Raw genomic sequence first — 20,793 nt, 5'->3', positions numbered from 1 at the left:
CCAGAGTGCGGGAGAAGCAGAGGTCTATGTGTTGTGTTAGTCGCTCAGTCGTGTCTGATTCTTTGCGACCCCATGGACTGTAGCCCAACAGGCTCCTCTGTCCAAGGAATTCTCCAGGCAGGAATACTGGAGTGGGTTGCTGTTCCCTTTTCCAGGGAATCTTCGGCACCCAGGGGTCGAACTTGGGTCTCTGCATTGCAGGCAGATTCTTGACCGTCTGAGCGACCAGGGAAGGCCTCCAAATCACTGAGAGATGAATTTGAATGGAATTAAGTGTTTTATAAGGAGTGGTAAACGTATCACGATAAAAACTTAGGCAATATTGCTTGTTTGGGGTTCATTAATGAAGCTGTGGTTATACGAGTCTCGTCTTAAATTCGCAACCGGCCCTTGACTTGGAAAGACCCAGTCCTGCGTCCCTCTCCGGCTGAATGCGGAGGTGTCGTTCACCCTCCTGCCGCACGGGGGCGCTAGGGGAAAACCCCGCGCGGCGAGGACCGGAGGGTGGCGCCCGTCTTGGCCCGGGAGGGCCGGACTCCCACAATGCACCTTGCATCAACAAGGCGCTGGGGGCGGCTGCCAGGAGGTGCCGGCGGGTGCCCCAGGAAACCCCGCACGCAGCCCGAGGCGTATCAGACGGGCACCGGATGGCAGCCATGGCGGAGCTGGCACCTGCTCGGGTAAGAGACCTCCTCGTGCGGGCCCGGGGGCGTGTTGGGGGTAGCGGAGCCCCCGGCTGGGAGCTGGGCTTCGAGGTGCGGCCCCGGTGGGGCTGGGCGTCGGTGGTCCGCGGCTGTCGCGGGTCCACGCTGACCTTCCCCCGACGACCCCAGCGCCCTGCCCTCTCCCGGACGGTTCCCTCCGCGTCGGCCTTTGCCCCGGCGTCTTCGCCGAGAAACTTCTCCGAGGCTTGTTTCTTGTTCTTGGATTTGCTACCGTCCCGACTAGTTTTCGTCGCGCCCTAAGAGAGTCCGTTTCCAGGCTGGTGAGGAGGCGCGAATGGGAAACCCTGGGTCCCCGTCATTGCCAGACAACTTACCCCGTGTTCCGGGACCCCAGGACTCTGCTTTTCTGTGACCAGCTCGTTGTCGGCCTGATGGGGTTGCCCTCGTTCCTTCTGCCGTACTGTCTCCTGCTGCAGACTCTGCCCGGAGTTGCAGCCGCGCTGGTTGAAGTTAAGGCTGGGCTTTCTCTCCCTGGGGGGCAGGTGTTACCCTCACGGTGTAAGTTGCTGGCTTTTTGTCTGGAAAGCTGTCGATCTGTTTCCGTCTTCTGTCCCACATGTCCCCATTCAGGGAATGGCAAGACGTGGAGCTTGGGCACGGAGTCGGGAAACTGGGTTTAAGCCAGTAACTTTGCTCTCAGCTATCTAGTCTAGTGAGTTTAGGCAGTTGTGTTCACTTTAAGCCTCTGTTTCCTTAGTTGTAAATTGAGTGTTGTTACTATTTACTAGATGATCTGGTGGCTCAGCGGTGAAGAATCCGCCTGCAATGCAGGAGACCCAGGTTCGATCTCTGGGTCGGGAAGATCCCTTGGAGGAGGCCTTGGCAACCTACTCCATTGTTCCTGCCTGGAGAATCCCATGGACAGAGCATACTGGCGGGCCGTAGTCTATAGGGTCGCAAAGACTAGGACATGACTGCAGCGACTGAGTTTACATCACACAAGGTTCTTGGCAGCTCTGACATTCTCTTTTTACGAAATGTTGGTTACTTTGATGATATGAGGATTTGCTCTCGAAAGGGCAGGTGGAGTTCAGTTGGTCGTTAGGGCAGCATTTCTTGATCTAGAGACACTTTCAGAATCATGTGAGAGGGCTAAGGAGATCCTGTTGTGAAAATTTGACCATGAGCTGGGTGCGTTGTATTTGATTCTTGTTGGAAGTCAGTAAGAACTAAGGATTGGGAGACTTAATACGTGTTTGTTTTCAATTAATTATGACAAGACACAAATGTTCATGATATCACTATATTTACCTCATTTGATTCCTTTAAGCTAAGGTGATCTAGTCAAAGACTTGCCTTTTCCTCAAAACCACATTATAATACTAAAGTTGGGCTGGAGGACACATTACTAACTTCAGAATACTTCTTCCTAACTGTTCAGTGCAGTTTCCTACATGTCTTCAACAGACCTTGTTAAAAGGAAGTCTTGTCCTCCAAAACCCCCAAGTATGCTTTAATTTATGGATCTATCAATGCAGAACATATTTAAATTGTCCTCGAGCATATTTCGTCTTGTCTTCAGATAAAGGATTCTGTAACTCTTAGTTTGACAGTATGGTCAAAGGGTGCCCTGATGAAAACTACCAAAAATTCTGAGGGGTCGGGGGAACAAATATATTTGAAATGTAGTTAGTAAAAATATGAAAGAGCCCAAAGCCTAAGTGAAAGAGTGAGTTCTTAAGAGATAAGGATTTCTGAAGCCAACTTTGAGGACATTTGCTGAACATTCATTGGTAGTGTTTGTAACCTCAAGGGGCATTGGAAAATAGACAAAACTCAGAGCCGAAGATGGGAAGTCTCAGATGCCTTCAACTCCAGTCTCATAACGTGAAACTTCAAAGGGCACCCCTCAGGGTGAACTGGAAGTAAGCTCTTGCCTCTCGGGCGTGACTGCAGAGAAAGCCATGACAAACCTTGGTGCTGAGAGATGGGTGCCAGGTGCCACTTGAGGATTCATGTTGACTCTCCAGGGGGCTTGTTGCCTGAATGCATATGACCTTGGTGTCTGGGAAACCTTAAGCCAAGAATTTAAAGCAGAGCCTCCATCTGTCTGTCAGAAATGAACCCAAATCTCTGAGGTATTCAACACTTAACTCAGACTGCAAATAATTCTTTATAGATACAATCTAAGAAAAAATGAATTCCCAATAAAAAGTTACGCAAAAAGTAATGAAAAACTCTGAGAAAAGCCAGTAAAATGATTGGGCAAAGAATTAGCCATTCAGAGATTTCAGAGGTTGCAATTTCAGAAGAAAAACATATTGGAATTCCAGTAGGAAACACACACAGTCTGCCCTGGAGGCCATGTTTGATGAGTGGTTAATGGCTGAGGATATCATAGGACTGATGCAAATACAAATACTTAGAAGCCCAGTAGATCCCAATCAGGATAAACATAAAGAAATCTCTACCTAGACACACAATGGTGAAGGTACAGAATACAATGCATAGATAATTCTTTAAAATGATTACCTTCAAATGAACCATTATTAAGACTGATGAGGTTCGTCTCAGCAGTGCTGGAAGCCAGCCAGCAATAGATTGGCATTGTGGAAAGGCTAAAAGAAAATAACTATGTTGTCCCATATTTATACTTCTTGAAAGTATCTTTTTAAAAAATGGTGAAATATTTTCAGACAGAACTGACAATTTGTTACTAGTATACTCATTAAAGGAAATTTTAAAGAATGTACTTCAGGTACAAGGAAAATTATCCTAAGTGGAAAGTGATAATGTAAGAAAATATGATGATCCATTAAGATGGGTGAATCTAAACAACTATTGTCTGAATAAAAGAGTAATACTCTCTTGTGTGTTAAAAACAAAGATAGAATTAAAATGCATGGCAGAAGTTGGCTCCATAGCTCAGGGGTTACAGCACTGGTCTTCTAAAATACATGGCAGCATTGATATAAACATTAGAAAGAGATGATAAAAATTCAGATGTTTAAAGTCTTTGTAAGCAGTTTCTAGGATGGTTGCTAAAAGACTAGACATTGGCTTTATAACTTAAAATTTAAAAGGGCGAATAATAGAATAAGAAAAAATCCATCTAAAAGAAGGCAAGAGACAGGATGGGATAAATAGCACAAATAAGGTAAAAATAAATAAAAATAGACCAACAATTACAATAAGTGTAAATGGACTAAATGTTTTAGTTAAGAGGCAGAGATTGATAGGATGGTTTAACAAATGGTTTATAAGAGAGATGACTAAAAGATAAAGCTATAAAAACAGTTGACTATAAAAGGATATGAAAACATGTACCAGGCTAATACTAATCATGGGAAAACTGGGGACTTCTGTAGTGGTTCTGTAGTTAAAAATCCACCTGCCAGTGTAGGGGACACGGGTTCAGCCCCAGTGCCGGAAGGTTCCAGATGCCTTGGAGCAGCTAAGCTCATGTGCCACAGCTATTGAGTCCTTGTGCTGCAGCTCCTGGAGCCAGTGCTCCACAACAAGAGAAGCCCCCACAGTGAGAAGCCTGTGCACTGCGACGAGGGATAGCCCCCACTGGCTGCAGCTCGAGAATTCCCATGCACAGCAACAAAGACCCAACACAGCCAAAAATAAAGTAAAAAAATAAACAGAATTTTTTAAAAAGGAAAATTGGCTTAGCTGTATTAATATTGCTAGAGATAAAGGGCTGCTACTGCTTTTATTATGGTAAAAGACTTAATTTACCATCCTGATAGAATGTTTCTAATCTGTGTGCATCTAATTACATAGCCTCAAAATATGTAAAATAAAAATTGATAGAACTACAAGGAAAATTCACTGTCATAGTATAAATTTTAGCACAACTTTAGTTTTTTATGAATAAAAAACTAGTAAGGGTGCAGTGCCTTCAACAGAGCTTTCTGAGATGATGGAAATATTCTCTGCCCTGTTCAGTGAAGTAGGAACAAAGTGCATGTGGCTGTTGAGCACTTGCAATGTAGCTCAGTGGCTGGGGAACTGAAGAACTCAGTTTTTAATTAACTTTAATTAATTTACATTTTAGCATCTGCATGTTTCTGGTGGCTGTTACTGTAGGGTAGAGGAGTTAGAGAAAGCGAGGTTCGGAAAAAGAACAAGACCAGCACTTTACAGGAACAGATCACCTTTAAAGAGGCGAGAAGGGGCAGCAGTCAGATGAGTGAGCGGCTGCACTATCCCAAGGAAAGCGTGAGTATATAGAGGCATGTGTGTGGAAATCTGCTGTCCTAAGAGGGCCTGTTCTTCTCCAAGGTTGTTCGGAGTAGTTATCTCATAAATGGCTGGGGCAAGAAATTCTGGAGATCGGCCAGAGGCTGGGACCGGCTGGGAGCTGGGCGTAATCAACCTTAATGTCCATTTTTTTTTCTTTGGGTGAGAGAGTTCTTTGTTTTGCGTAGAGTGGTGGGGAGGATCCCCAGGGGAGTTTTAACTCCAGGCTATTTTGAGCCATGTAACTTTCCTTCAGTTACAGTGTGCAGCATGGACACAGAGGATAATAATTTTTTATCCACATAGCTATCGATATATAATTTCAGTGTTTAGAGAGATTAATGAAGAAAGAGAGAAGGCAAAAATGCCCTATTAGAAATGCAAGTGTATTCTAGTGGTTGATGCTGACTGCAGACTGGGACCTTAGGCAGAGTTATTGAACAGAGCATGACCATTACCACCAAGATCTTCCCTGTCCATGTGGCTTGGGATTCTTCAGGTGATTCTAGCACCTGCCCATAATGTGCTCCACTTGACCAAACTGTCCCTGACAAAGCCTCCTCTAGTTGCAGATTTGTGAGCAAAATACATGTTGTTGTCTCAAGCCAGTACGTTTTGGAATTATTTATGATACAGCAACTGATGATTGGAACAGATACCTATGGAATATGTTTAAATATCAAAAGATATTAAAACACGTTCGAAAAGGGGTATATGCTGTGAGCGGGTTGAAACATTTTTATTCTAAAGATGTCATTTCTCAGATTTATCTATGAATTCGATGCAGTGCCAGACAAAATCTCTAAAGATATTTTTGTGAAACCTTTCAAACTTGGAGACTTATCACCAGGCCAAAAATAATCAAGATACTCCTGTAAAATAAGTAGGAGGGACTTGTACCAGGTATCAATAATTATCAAAAAGCTGTGTCATTAAGATGGTAATTTTGGTAAAGCAATAGAAAATTGACCCATAGAACAGAAGAGACATGCCAGAAACAGACTGATTTCATGTATGAAAACTTGATTTATGACAGAGATAGCAGGTGGGTGTTTCAATATATAGTATTAGATCTGTTGACTTCCCATATGAAAAGTGAGGCTTGCACTGTACACAAATACTGTCTCAATTCTAGTTGAGATAAATACTTAAATGTGAAAGTCAAAACTATCAAGTGTTTAGAAGACAGTATCATATGATATAGATGTTTTTTGTACACCTGACTTGAAAGTTCAAACCAGAAGAGAATTAATACTGATGAAAAAACTCACCTACATTAAAACTTTATATTGAACAGTAATAAAGAGAATTTTAAAATGAGGCGCAAATAAGGGAAGTTATTTGTAATACATATAACTGATAGATTAGCATACAGAATTTACAGACAAATTGTATTAGACAACCTCATAAATACTTAGAGAAGTCAGATAACCCAAAAGATAAATGGACTAAAGACTTCAGCACTGAAGGGGAAATTTGAATGGCCAGTACAATTAAGGAAAGATGCTTATCCCTTGCTAGTAATAAAAAAAATGCAGATGAAAACCATGATGAGATATCATTTCAGATCTACAGAGGGACATGCACAAGGCCTTCCCTGGTGTCTCAGAAGGGAAAGAGTCTGCCTGCAGTGCAAGAGACCCAGGTTTGATCCCTGGGTCCTGAAGATCCCCTGGAGAAAGAAGTGTTACCCACTCCAGTATTCTTCCCTGGAGAATTCCATAAACAGAGGAGCCTGGCAGGCTATAGTCCATGGGCATGCAAAGAGTCAGACATGACTGAGCAGCTGTCACTTTAACTTTGCTAGAGGGACACAAATTTTATTTTGACAGTGATGATACTTATAGACTTCTTATGGGAGTGAAATTGATAAAACTACTTTGGAAAACATTTGACGTTATCTGTTTAAATTCAGGATGTGTATATACCCTATGAGCCAACAATTCCCTTACTAGGACTATGCTCTTGGAAAACTTGCCCATATCCACTAGAAGCCAGGTACAGTTCTATTCATCATACTACTGTTTGTAATGATAAAGATGAGGAAACATCAGTAGTGGAATGGAAAAATAAATTGTGGTGTAGTCACATGGTAGAATATTATATAGCAGTGAAAATGAATTAATCAAAGCCACCTGCAATACCAAGCTGTTCCCTGGAGTTGTAGAAGAGTGACTTGTTTATGTAAAATCCTAAAACATGAACAATGAGAAGAATATATTTTTTGTAAACAAACATGGTAAAAAAAAAAATGAAAAAGGGCAGTTAATAGTGAAAAACCAAATTTGGGATAGTAGTTACTTTAGAGAGTTGCATGAAGGACTGTAAAGTTGATATAAATAAAACACACACACACACAGGCATGCCTCACTGTGTTGCACTTTGCTTTACTGCCCTTGACAGAGTTTCTGACCAGTTGAAGGTTTATGGCGACTGTCTGTTGAGCAAGTCTGTCATCTGCTGTTTTTCCAGCATATTTGCCCACCTCATATCTCTGTTTCACGTTTTGGTGATTCTCAGAATATTTTGAACTTTTTCATTGTTATTATATTTGTTATGGTGATCAATGATCTTTGATGTTAATACTGCAAAAAAGATTCCGACTCACTGGAGGCTCAGATGATGGTTAGCATTTTTTGGCGATAAAGTATTTTTAAATTAAGGTATATACTGTTTTTTAGACATAACGCTATTGCATTAGATTACAGAATAGTGTAAACATAACTTTTCATATGTACTAGAAAATCAGAAAATTCATTTGACTTTCTTTATTGGCATACCTGCTTTATGAAAATCAGAAAATTCATTTGACTTGCTTTATTGTCATACCTGCTTTATGAAAATCATAAAATTCATTTGACTTGCTTTATTGTCATACCTGCTTTATTGTGGTGGTTTGGAACTGAACCCATGGTATCTCCAAGGTAGACTGTGCGTGTGTGTGCACATATGTGTTTAATTTTAATTAATTAGTTTTTTTACCTGAATGCTGGTTACATAGAGATTTGTTGTCACTACTTTATATATTTTATGTATTATGAAAATATTCTTTTTTTTTTCTGTTCAATACAAAAAGTCATCTATCTCAGAGTTAGAAGCAACCTTAAATATCATCTAGTCCAGCTTTGTCAAGTATCACTTTAGAGTGTTGCTTAGTGTTTTACTCAAGCAGCTTGTAGGTTTCCTAAGAGCAGGGGCTGTGTCTCATAAGCAGTGATTGTGGGTTTCAGACCATAGCTGCAGGCCCGGTGTATGATACATGATCTGACAGCAAGATACAATTTGCAAGCAGGACTGTCCCAGAAAATCCAGAAATATGGTGAGTGTAAGTGTACTTTTTAAAGATTTCTCATTGCCTTCAGGAGTATTCTTATGTATGAAATCTAAGGAAAAAATTATAGAGGAGTATGTGTTTAGTGAAAAAGTCAAACAAGCAATAGTTTATAATCAAAGATTAAAGTCCCTCTCTCTCACATCCTGAGGCTGACTTGTATTAGTATAGTTTGGTGAATATCTTCCCACACCTTCCTGTGTCCTAAAACAAACATATACACTTATCTTGTCTCTTCTTTAGGAAAATGAAGTCATAATAAATGTATTTCCCTCAGAGTTGCCTTTTATCCTATCAGTGTATGATGAACATTCTTCTAGATCATACACATAGATCTAACTCATTCTTTTTAACAATTGTGTAACATCATTTTTGTGCCACAATTCATTTAACCATCTTCTTATTGATAGACGTCTAGAGGGAGTTCCCTTGTAGTCCAGTGGTTAGGACTTGGCACTGTCACTGTGCCCCTTGTCACTTCAGTCGTGTGTGAACTCTTTGCAACTCTATGGACTGTAGCCTGCCAGGCTCCTCTGTTCATGGAATTCTCCAGGCAAGAATACTGGAATGAGTTGCCAGTTCCTATTTCAGGGGATCTTTCCAACCCAGGGATTGAATTTTCATTTCTTGAGTCTCCTGCATTGATAGGTGGATTCTTTACCCACTGAGCCACCTGGGGAGCTGATCACTACTGTGGCCCAGGTTCAACACCTGATCAGGGAACTATCCTGTAAGCCACTTGGTGCAAACAAAAAAAAAGACATCAAGATTATTTCCAGGTTTTGGCTCTTCCAAAGAATGTTGCCAGTAATCAGTCATCTTCATATGTATGTCGCTGAATAATGATCTGTTTATTTTTGAAGAGTCCCTTAGTGGTATCACTAGGTGAAAGGATTTTTAATGACCTTTTGGATATTTTCTTCCCTCAAAGTCTATAGTAGTTTTCATTCCTTCCAGGAATCTTTACGAGGGTACCAGACTTACCACGTGATAGTTGGCTCTGATTGTTGTTCCCTTTCCCTCTCTTTCATATTTCTCAAACAGGTTGATGAAAAGTGATTTTACTTGGTTGTATCTGCGTTCCTGACAGCTAATGTGGTTGTCTTTTCATTTGCTTACTGACCACCTACATTTCCACTTTTGCAAATTACTGCAGTTATATGTTTGGGTTATTTATCTTTTCTTTCTAATTCATATCCTGTTTACAAATATTCTCTTCCTGTTTGTTTCTCGACTTTGTTTATGGTATCTTTTATGATAGCTAACATTTTCTGCTTCCTTGATACTCTGCGTCCTGTTTACTGAGATATAATTTACACACAATAAAATTCACTCCTTAAGCATAACTGTACTTCAGTGAGTTTTGAAAAATGTATAGTCATCATATTACCAAGTTATAGAATATTGTCATCATCATCCCCAAAAGTACCCCCTAAGTGATTAATTTCCTCCAGTCCCAGCCCCTGACAACCACTGATGTGTCTTGTGTCCATAGTTTTGTCTTTTGCTGAATGTCAAGTAAGTGAATGCAGCATGTAGCATTTTGTGTCTGGTTTCTTTCACATTTGTGATCTTGAGATTCATCCATGTTGTTATAGGTATCAATAATTCGTTCCTTTTTATTGCTGAGGAGTATTCTGATATAAGGTGGAGAAGGAAATGGCAACCTACTCCAGTATTCTTGCCTGGAGAATTCTATGGACAGAGAAGCCTGGTAGGTTACAGTCCGTGGGGTCGCAGAGAGTTGGACACGCTGAGTGACTGACACTAACCATTCTGGTATAAGGTGTATCTTTCCTAGGGCTGCTGTAACAAAGGCCCACCAGCTAGGTGGCCTAACCAGCAAAGTGCTTGTCTGTCAGTTCTGGAGGCTAGAAGTCTGACCTCCAGGGGTCCACAGGGTTGGTTCTTTACGAGAACCGTGAGGCAGCATCTGTGCCCTGCTCTCCCCTGGCTTCTGCCGGCGCCAGGTGTTCCTTGGCTTGTGGCAGCGCAGCTCCAGCCTCTGCTCCAGATCCAGGTGTGCGTCTCCTGTGTGTGCCTTCCCACTGTGTCTTCCCTCTGTGTGTGTGTCTCCGTGTCTGTATTTCTCTCACATTCTTAGGACGCCAGTCACTCTGGATTAGGGCCCACCCTCCTGATAGGCAAAATGTGTGGTGAAATGATTTCATCCAGTAATCAAATTTTTTTTTGTTTCATTTGTATTTTTCTTTTACATTAAACTTTTCTTCACGTGTTTTTTAAGGGGGGTATTTAAGCCTTTGATTTAAATAGCTCAGTAATGAACTGAGTTGGTTACCTGGACTAGGTCACGGCCAAACTTAAGTGTTCAGTTCTGTGCCATTGGTTGGCCTCATCTCATCCCCTCTTTCTCTAGACCATAAGCTCAGGCCCTGGCAGTTCTTCCAAAGATATTTCCTTCCAATGTCTTGTTCTCCATGTCCTCATTATAGTTAGAGAAGCAGCCTTGAATAAAGTGTGTGTCATATAAGAGAATATGAAGCTTTGGGGGTTTAAGACTGACATGAACACACAGTGTGGGCAAGAGGACAGCTCAGAAACACTTCCCAGGTGTTGGTTTTATTAATTCTGAGATTCAGCCACTGTCAGGGACAGACCCTAAAAATGTGAAGCCTAGGGACAGTGCCCGAGGACTCAGGTCATTTAAGTAAATGTTTCTGAAGGATTCAGTTTTCACTATCCTCGTTGGTAAGTTGCAAAGGTGAATGTGGTGAGTCTTGTAGGTCCTGCTAAGGAATTTTGTCTTGATTGTGGAGAGCCACCTGCAGGGCTGACGTGATCCACTGCGAAGTCTGGCAGGAGTGTGGAGGTGAAAGTGGATGGAAATCACATCATTTATCATAGCAGAGTACCATACATACTCTAAAATATCAAATAGAAAAAAATTGGCTTAAAAACATGAATACCGACTGGAAAGTCGTACTGAAAAGGCTGGCTGTGAAACGCAGGTAACAAAACACTTACAATGGCAGTTTTGTTGAAAAATAAAGTAAGTTAAAAGATGGGGGCGGGGGGGGACCTGTAGGAAACACCAAAATTCCAACAGCCCATTTCTGGATGGTGATATTTTACATACATGTTTCTTTCTTTCTCCTTTTCGGTTTCTTCTTCTTATGGCATATATGTGTAATTTGAAGTATCAGAATATGAAAGCACATGCTTTTTAAACTAAAAAAGAAAAAAAGTAGAAACTAGGTGCCATAGTGTTCCTGGACCCCTTGTGTGTTTTTAACCTGTTGTTTGGAAAAGATCACCTGACCCTGCACCTGGTTCTTCAGCACAGGAGGAAGCACCGCTCCAGCCCTCTGACTTCCTCCACGCCGCCCCCACAAGCAACGGAGAAAAGCTCCTACCTGGAGACCACAGAGATCTCACTCTGGACCGTGGTGGCCGCCATCCAGGCTGTGGAGAAGAAGGTGGAGTCCCAGGCCGCCCGCCTGCTGACTCTGGAGGGGCGGACAGGGACGGCCGAGAAGAAGCTGGCCAACTGTGAGAAGACGGCCGTGGAGTTCGGGAACCAGCTGGAGGGCAAGTGGGCCGTGCTGGGGACCCTGCTTCAGGAGTACGGGCTGCTGCAGAGGCGGCTGGAGAACGTGGAGAACCTGCTGAGGAACAGGAACTTCTGGATCCTGCGGCTGCCCCCCGGCAGCAAGGGCGAGGCCCCCAAGGTAAGCCTGATTCTTAGGGGCTGTCAGTGAAGATTTCTCAGTGGTCGGCTTTTCCTTTGTATCCTTGATCGGAGGCCCTCACTGTGTGACATTTGTGATTCCAGGTGTCCAGGTCACTTGAAAATGATGGAGTCTGCTTTTCGGAGCAGGAGTGGGAAAACCTGGAGGACTGGCAGAAGGAGCTCTATGCCAATGTGATGAAGAGCAACTATGAGACTCTGGTCTCTCTGAGTAGGTAGCGGTTTTCTCCCTGAACCTCGCCCTCAGACATCCTGCAATTCCTGACCAAGGCGTGTGTGACCCAGGCTTCACCTGGGATTCTCGTGGCTGTAGTCCTCTCTTGGCCTCAGCCGGGTTGAGTAATGGGAGTCTCCAGGCCCTCAGTTTAGGAAGACTCTTGGAAAGGTTTTGTATTTCTTCTCTGTATTCACGTAGTCAGTTCTTGATAGCGTTTATACTAATAGATAAAATGTCATCATGTGCGTTAGAGTGTAACACAACTAGGATACCTCAAGCTGTTTTTAATACTTAGGACGGCTTGACAAGAAATCCTTTGTTACCTGGGATGGGCAGGCAGCAGGGACTCGCCAAACAATGTTTTTTGGCATTTACCTGGAATTACATCCGGTCCTGTGGTTTCCAAGTTCATATTGTGTTGATTAGAAGTGCTGCTTGATAGATGTTCATCTTTATAGGTAAAACAATTGATGCATTTTGTTGGGTTCTAAACTCCTTTAGAACCGAGGCCTGTGGAGGCTTGTCCAGAAGGCCAGTGTGACCGGAGCGGAGGGAGGGAGACTGGAAGGGGAAGATGGTCAGAGAGGAGACGGTGAGCTTGTCTGGGTCGCAGGTGCTGGTGGCTCTTGCCTTGTCTGTCCCAGTGGGGACAGCAGTGCTCACCTTGCCTTGCAGGGCTGTGGCCCAGGTGAAGTTAGACCCCCGGAAAGGAGCCCCTGTCCATGGGAGGTGGGGGTGGTATTGGGAGGAAAGCAGGGAGCTCTGGGCCCTGGCCCCCAGCGGCTGAGAAGGAGTGTTGAAGGCAGCCATTAGCCAAATGGACCCTTTGAATTGGCCGTAATTTTCTGAATTGTCCAAAACTGCTAGGGGAAAGTGACTGTGAGTCTTCTGAAGTTTTACCTTCAGCTCCTTGACTTCGGTCACCTTGTTCACTGGCAAATGACCAGTCCTGTCTTCTGGGCTCACACTGTGCCCTTTCCACCCCAGAGGTGCTCGGCCAGCCCGAAGGAGACATGGAGTTGGGTGCAGAGATGCCGGGTGACTTAGAGGAGGAAGAGTCTCATGGTGGCCACCCAGGTGAGTGGCTCCAGAATTCCACCCCCGTCCTGCCCCCAGCAGCCTGTCGTGAGCTTTGCCACCACCAAGCTGCCCAGCGCTGATTGTCAGTCGCCTTGTCCGGCATTTATTCTAAACTCCTTTATGGTTGTCTTGAGTTCATCTCTAATACGTGGCTCTTACCTCCTTCACTGCTGCGGGGAGTCCTTGAGACTGGCGGCCGCCTCGCCCTTCCGTGTCTGTACAGGATAAAGTACCTAACAGACATGAGTCAGAACCCAGCGGAGACAGAGCAGGGTGGGTCAGATCTGCAGGAGTGAGGCTCGCTGGGCAAGAGGCAGGAGAAGCCACTGGGAACCAGGTCATCTGGGGAGACTGCAGGAAGAACGGAGCTGGATACTGGATTTCTAAGCTACAGGTTTAGGTGTGTGTTTGTTTTATTGTTCACATTTATTATTTTAACACTCTTAACACTTAAAGTAGCTTATGCGTTTTACCTGTGTTTATCTAGCCATTTTCTACAGAGGTTGAAAGCAAATTTGTGAACAAGCTTGGAGAACTTATAACAGTGTCTGTAAGCATGATGTATTTAAATTCCAATCAGCACGTCTCTACCTGAGTATAGGTTCAGTTTTTCAGGTCTTGCAAGCCACTCAGTCTCCTCCTCTTTCATATTGTCCCAGTTCCCTTGTTCCTGGGGTACTCTAATTTGAGCCCTTCTGAAGCTCGCTGAGGTGCGTTTAGCTCTGAAACAACCTAGACTGTGATCTCTTTTGTGGTTCTCCTTTCTCTCAGCAGTGGAGGAGGTCGTGGTCAAGCAGGAGACGCAGTACACGCAGGACAGCTCCGCGGACCTTCCCGGAGAGTGCTCGGGCTTTGCCGATGAGCAGGCTCTCCTGAGTCCGGAGCAGGCTGAGCTCTGGGATGGGCAGGGCAGGTCCATTCTCTTGGAATCAGGTCCCGGGGACACTCGTCTGGAGGAGCCCACCGAGGGCGGGAGAGACCTTGGCAGTGGCAGAACTCTGGGCTGCCCCCCGAAGCGCAAGTGTCATAAGCAGCTGCAGCCGGGTCGGGAGTGTGGGCAAGGCCTGCAACTGAGAAGGGACAGCGCTGGCCCCTGCGGATGTCCCGAGTGCGAGGCCTCACACCCGCAGACCCCCTCAGAGCCAGAGGCGAGGCCCCGGCCCCAGCTGAAGCCCCCAGCCCGGAAGGTGCAGCCACTCCAGTGCGACGCGTGCGCGAGGAGCTTCCGCTGCCGGGTGAGCCTGCTGACCCACCAGCGCTGCCACCTGCAGGAGGCCGCCCGGGCCGGCTGCCCGGCCCAGGAGCGGTTCTCACCCAACAGCCTGGTTGCCCTGCCCGGCCACATCCCCTGGAGGAGGAGCCGGGGCTCCCTCCTCTGCGGCTACTGCGGCAAGAGCTTCAGCCACCCATCGGACCTGGTGCGGCACCAGCGCATCCACACGGGCGAACGGCCCTACAGCTGCCCGGAGTGCGAGAAGAGCTTCGTGCAGAAGCAGCACCTCCTGCAGCACCAGAAGATCCACCAGCGGGAGCGGGGCGGGCTGGCCCTGCAGCCCGCCAGGCCCAGCGGCCTGCTCTAGGGGTGCCAGCCCCTCACCCGGCGGAGGGCGGGTGGGGGGAGCTGGCACTGTCCCCCAACAGACACTGCAGGGTCGGAGACTGACTTCTCCGAGGGGGCTCTCTCTGGTTTGCTTTCCGTGGCCAGGCGCTGGGCCGAGCCCAGAGGCTGTCCTGACAGCCGGGGGAGGCGGGGAGCCTGGGCCAGGCCTCTCCTGCCATCTCTGGTTTCCCGTCCGAGCAGAAAGTGACAGGCTGGGTGAGGCTGTCTGACCCTGCTGGCCGGGGGCCTCTCCCAGCCTCTGGGTCTTCCCAGGGGTTGAGTCTGAGTCAGAGGAGTGAGCGGGCGTGTGGATGCACAGCCTCGTGGGTCCTCCTCTTCTGTGGTCTCCTGGTTCCGGACAAGTAGAGGAGATAATTAAAGGGAACTGCTTACCCTGCTCTGAAGAACCTTTTTTTGGGGGGAGGGGGGATTAGATTTTAGTTGATGAAGAAAGCCTGGCACGGTTTAAATTTCCAGAGTCGTAGAAGTTGTTCCTAACAGGGGGACCTGGCTTGCCCTCCAGGAGGGAATCACTCACGGGCTCGCTCAGCCCACCCACATTCAGTCAGGCCAGAGGCCGGGACGCAGTGCTGAGCCCCCTGTCGTGGGGGTCCTGGGCGTTCCGGGGGGGCTAACAGACCATGAGGGACAGTGTAGTGAGGGAGCCCGCAGAGCCCCTGCTGGGCGGGGAGGGTCCAGGAGAGGAGCTGGGGTACGGCTCCTTCTGCGAGGGGGGCTCCTCCCTGCCCTTCCAGCCCGTCCCCGCTGTGCTTCCACAGCCTCCCACGGTGGAGAGCCCCGTTTTCACTTTGGGTTGGTCAGCTTGTACCCGGGCGGTCCCTTGAGTTGGTCCCTGTTACACCAGTTGTTTCTTGAGGTTGTTCAGATCACACACACTGCACACTTGTTCTGGACCTGATTTCCTGAGAGGATGGAGAAAAAGCACTGTGTCTCAGGAGTGTTGGATGCCCGCCCCCTGTTGCGGGGGGTAGGGGAGCTGGGAGCGGGCTCCTGGGTCCTGTGTGTGTCCCCTTTGATGATGTGCAGTTGCTTAGAATAAAACTTGCTACTGGCAAAAAAAAAAAAAGTGCTCCTGTTTGATGGCTTTCTCCATTTGTCGAGAATTCCCTCCTGGGGCCAGGGTGAAGGCCTCGTGGCACAGCCTGGCCTGCACCTTCCTTAAACCTGGGCAGCAGCGAGGAGGGCATGCAGGGGATACTCGCCAGCATCTGTGCTGGTCAAGGACTGCAGACAGGCTGAGTGTCTGAGTCGCTGGGAGGTGGGCGATGGGGAGGGCAGGTGAAACACGGTGGTACATGAGGGGTCACGGGAGACAGGAGTGTTGGCATAGGTGTACATGGAGCAGTGTGGGTCCATCTTAAATACTTGGTGCTGGTGGGGAATGTCTAAGAAACTGAATGTGATCTATAACACAATACCATTTCTGTAAATTAAAAATGCATGTGTATGTGTGTGTGAGTTGCTCTGTCGGGTCCGACTCTTGGCAACCCCATGGGCTGTAGCCGCCAGGCTCCTCTGTCCACGGGATCAAGTCATTTTGTAAGAACACACAAGTGAAAAGTTCTGTACAGGCTTTATGGTTGCCTGTGAGGATAGTGAGAGGGATGTCGGGTTCAAAAGGAACAGATTAAATAGAAACGAGCTTGGTCTCTGTAAGTAAGGGATAATCTTGGTGTAGAAACAGAATGGGGAGGGACGTTGTCATAGGGCAAGGCCCTGAAAGGTGCTCAGCTTCACCATGTGCAGGAAACCTCTGGAGCATCTCCTGAATCCCTTCTCCAGCCTCGTCCCTGCGACCTTTTGCATTAGAGACACCCCATTATCCCACCCCAGGAGTGCTTTAACGTGACTGGCCTTTGCCTCGCATCGTAGGGAGAAGAGCAAAATACGAGATAGGTCCTGTTACTCCAGCAAAGTCAGGTTCTTCTTGAGGAAGGGAAGTGATTGTATCAATCTATCGGACTAGTGTAATAGTGGCAAGAATGCTGGAGTGGGTTGCCATTTCCTCCAGGGCATCTTCCCAATCCAGGGATCAAACCTGTATCTCCTGTATTTCTTAAATTGCAGGCAGATTCTTTACCCATTGAGCCATAGCGGAAGCCCAGTGTTTTCACTGGAAAAGACCCTGGTGCTGGGAAAGATTGAGGACAGGAAGAGAAGGGGGCAACAGGATGAGATGGTCGGATGGCATCATTGACTCAGTGGACATGAGTTTAAGCAAACTCCAGGAGGTAGTGGAGGACAGAGGAGCCTGGTGTGCTGCAGTCAATGGGGTTGCAAAGAGTTGGACAGGACCAAGTGACTGAACAACAACTGTTTTAAGTTCTTCACGTCAAAATGAACTTCCTCACAAGACCCTATGTGGTGTGTATGGTTATTACCCCATTTTCCACGTGAGATGTGAGGAGAGACCCGAGAGGTGATGTAGAAGCAGAGCTGAGTGTGAACCAGGCCGTCTTGCCTCAGAGCCCACACACTTGACCACAGCTCTGTTGCTGGTGGAGCACGATTAAGGACCTTGTGTCTGAGTTGCATTCTAAGTCCTTGTTACCTGAAGCGTGGCCTCCGCACCGGCAGCATCGGCCTCCCCTGGGAGCCCGGTAGAAATGCAGACTCTGAGCCTCACTGCGTCAGAATCTGCCTTTTCACAAGATCTCTGGGACATGCTCGGCTCACAGAATGTCCTGTTTGCCAGTGATACAAAAAAAAATCTTGCCTGCTTTAGCTCTCCTTCATTGAAAGCCTGCTCTGTTGGGTGATGAGAAGGTAACAAGCAGTGCAGCTGCCTGAAGGACAAGGATGATCAAGTTAGCTTGAAATCAACACATCGTGAGGAATGAAATGCCAAACACCAGCGACTAATCGGTGGTATCTTCTTGCTGTTCCTGCAGGTAAGATCCTCATTGTCATCCACCTAGATTTTCATTCAGTAATCTAATTGATTTCCTATCCCTAATCACATCCTTTTTGCTACCAGAGTTATTGTCCTGGAACATAAATCGGACATGGCCTTTCCTCAGAGCCTTAGGGCAAGCTTTTAAGTGTAGAACTCAAGACTTAGACCACCTATCCTGCTCCGGGTTTCTTCACCTGTCGTACTAAATTCTCTATGCTGCTGCCGCAGTGGGAGTCCTTCATTTAATCAGTAAGTCATACTTCCCCATGACCACATTCAGCTCATGTGTTGCCTCTCCCTGGGAATGCCCTTCTCTGTGAGTCAAGTATTCAATACCATTCCCTTGTGGCTCAGCTGCTAAAGAACCTGCCTGCAATGCAGGAGACCTGGGTTCGATCCCTGGGTTGGGAAGATCCCCTGGAGTAAGGGAAAGGCTACCCACTCCGGTATTCGGGCCTGGAGAATTCCATGGACTGTATAGCACATGGAGTCGCAATGAGTTGGACATGACTGAGCGACTTGACACTTTCACTGTTTGTAGACCCACTTTTGTGAAAGCTTCCCTTGTTCATTTCTTTTGTTCAGCAAATACATGTCGAGCACCTCTTAGTGAGGCACTGTTTTAAATACTTGGGTTAAGGCAGTATAGAAAACAACAACCTTTGCCCTGGTTGAATTTATATTCTATAAAAATCTGTTTCCTTAAATTTTTTTTTTAAATTGAAGTATATGATATCCCTGGCGGTCCAGTGGCTAAGACTCCATGCTCCCAAAACAAGTGGCCTGGGTTTGATTCCTGGTCAGGGAACTAAATCCCACATGCTGCAACTAAGTTCACATGCCACAACAGAGATTAAAGATCCTAAATGCCGCAACAGAGCTGGTGCAGCCAGATGAATAAAACACTAAAAAAAAAAAAAAAAAAAAAAAGAAATACCATGTACTGTAGCAGTCAAAAAAGATGAGAAAGTTATTTTTAAAAAAGAACACTAAAATAGTGAAGTATAGTTGATATACAGTATGTAAGTTACAGGTGTACACTATAGAGATTCACAATTTTTAAAGATGATGCTCTGTTTATAGTTACTAAAAATGCTGGCTACACTCCCTGCCCTGTACAGTACGTCCTTGTAGCTTATTCCGTGCGCGATAGTTTGCACCTCTCGACCCCTGCTCCTATGTGCTCCTCCCTGCTTCCTTCTCCCTGTTGGTGACCATGAGTTTGTTCCTTGTGAGTCTGTTTCTGTTACATTCACTAGTTTGTTGTGTTTTTAAGATTCCACATATAAGTGATCCACATATAGGTGATATCATAGAGTATTTGTCTTTCTGTAGCCAACTTACTTCACTTAGCATAATACCCACCAAGCCCATCCACGTTGTCACAACTGGCAAATTGCCACTTTTTTAATGACTGACTAGTATTCCGCTGCGTATGTGGACCACATCTTTTTCCATTCACCTGTTGATGGGCACTTAGGTTGCTTCTGTGTCTTGGCTATTGTAAACTGCTGCTGTGAACACTGGGGTGGAAATCTGCTCCCCTCGTGTACTGTACTTTGCACAGCCTTAGATTTTGTTCACTCGTGAATATCCAAGTCTCCTCCATGTGCAAAGTCTGCAGAGGAAGGGTAAAAGGTTAATAAATCTGGGACTTTGTTCTTGGGTTTACAGGTTGTCAGGGATATCTAATAGAAGATCGAAAACTATATGTCCTAAGTGAAGCTAAAGTCTGTAAGAATTCAGAAAACAATTACATTCAGCTGTGGGACACTGGGAATGGCATTATGAGAGATGCCTTTTGAGCTGGACCTTTAAGGATGAGTTGAAGTACATTCTAAAAAGGAACGACATGACCAAACGACATTATGGAGTATGTACCAATAAACACCAATTCATTTGACTCGGCTGAGGTTGGGGTGGGAGGAGGGGAGTAGTGGGGGACGTAGTTGGAAAAAGAGGTTGGGGTCAGACTAGGGAGTTTGGATTTTACTGAGTTAGTAATGGGGAGCTGAGAGTTTTGAGCAAAAGGGTGATCTGTATCCAGTTGTGAATTGGGACGATTACCCTAATAAGAGCTTTTGTTTTTGTTGAGGGCGGGGGTGCACGGGGGATATGTGAGAGGTTTTTGAGTGAGACCAGCAAGAGCCGATGAAGGTCTGATTGGGTGTAGCTGCAGTTGGAAGAGAGTGGTGGACAAGATCACGGAGGTAGAGTCAACAGGAGGTGATGCTGTTTGAAGGCAGGGACCAGGTTCAATCGTGTCCGGATTCCACAGCTCTGAGCTTGGAGGCTTGGCACGGAGGTGCTCACCGAACGTCCGCTGAGTGATTAGGTCTAACAGGAGTTCACCGAACAGGGAGCCCAGTGCTGTCTCAACAAGGGAGGGCTTTGTGGAGCAAGGGGATTTGGTTATCCTTCTGGTCTCCCTCTGCTAATACCTCCCATCCTGCTACTTTAGAGGGGGTGTCCACTTCCTAATCTAAAGGTAGGGAGGCGTGGGAATTCTCTGCCCCATCTCCTGGCCGAGGATGCAGCAGTGGGGTCACTGGCATTACAGTACCTTGACCCTTCCCTCACCCTACATGACCCTTGGTGTTTGAATGGCCCTCAACCTCTGACAAGCCCACCTTCCGCCGCAGAGGCTGATGGCTGACTGTGCTAGAGTGGCCTGCACCCAGGTGGGGTCACCCCATCCCTCCAGGGTCTGTGTCTCTACTGTGGAAATTCAGCGTTGTCAGCTCTCGCAGAGGTACTCAGGCCCTGGAGACCTGCTCCAGAAAAGAGAAAATCCACAAGAGAAAGATTAATAACTAAGGATGCATGTCATCTTAATTTATATTAGAGCAACACCTGGCCTGACATCCTGGCTGGTCTGCTCAGGAAACCACATGATGGTGTCAAGGTTTTGTATTTTTTGTTTAATATATTTATAAAATCAGAGCCTGGGAATGGGAGGCAGCTTTGGGAGCTAATGGGCAGGGCAGTGTGATCACTCAACTAGCAGAATCAACACCTCATGGCAA

The 20,793-nt window shown here is 46.2% G+C and overlaps 1 protein-coding gene across 6 annotated transcripts; it reads left to right on the top strand.

Annotated features, from left to right (window-relative positions):
- The first annotated feature begins 541 nt into the window (after positions 1-541).
- Positions 542-15,937, top strand: ZNF212 (zinc finger protein 212). 6 transcript variants are annotated; one of them, XM_020895711.2, is made up of 6 exons: positions 612-680; positions 4,729-4,892; positions 11,544-11,933; positions 12,038-12,164; positions 13,158-13,247; positions 14,022-15,937. In XM_020895711.2, the coding sequence occupies exons 2-6, from the start codon at positions 4,860-4,862 to the stop codon at positions 14,828-14,830; spliced, it is 1,449 nt and encodes a 482-aa protein (XP_020751370.2). In that variant the 5' UTR covers positions 612-680; positions 4,729-4,859; the 3' UTR covers positions 14,831-15,937. The 6 variants fall into 6 exon arrangements, with proteins under 6 accessions (XP_070315790.1, XP_070315748.1, XP_070315831.1 ...); XM_070459689.1 differs by lacking the exon at positions 4,729-4,892 and having other exon boundaries at positions 542-680; positions 11,549-11,933; positions 14,025-15,937; XM_070459647.1 differs by lacking the exon at positions 4,729-4,892 and having other exon boundaries at positions 542-680; positions 11,549-11,933.
- Positions 15,938-20,793: the final 4,856 nt, after the last annotated feature.

Source organism: Odocoileus virginianus, chromosome 1 (genome assembly GCF_023699985.2).
Source record: "Odocoileus virginianus isolate 20LAN1187 ecotype Illinois chromosome 1, Ovbor_1.2, whole genome shotgun sequence".
NCBI classification, from domain to species: Eukaryota; Metazoa; Chordata; class Mammalia; order Artiodactyla; family Cervidae; genus Odocoileus; species Odocoileus virginianus.
This window is presented reverse-complemented; position numbering and strand designations above follow the sequence as displayed.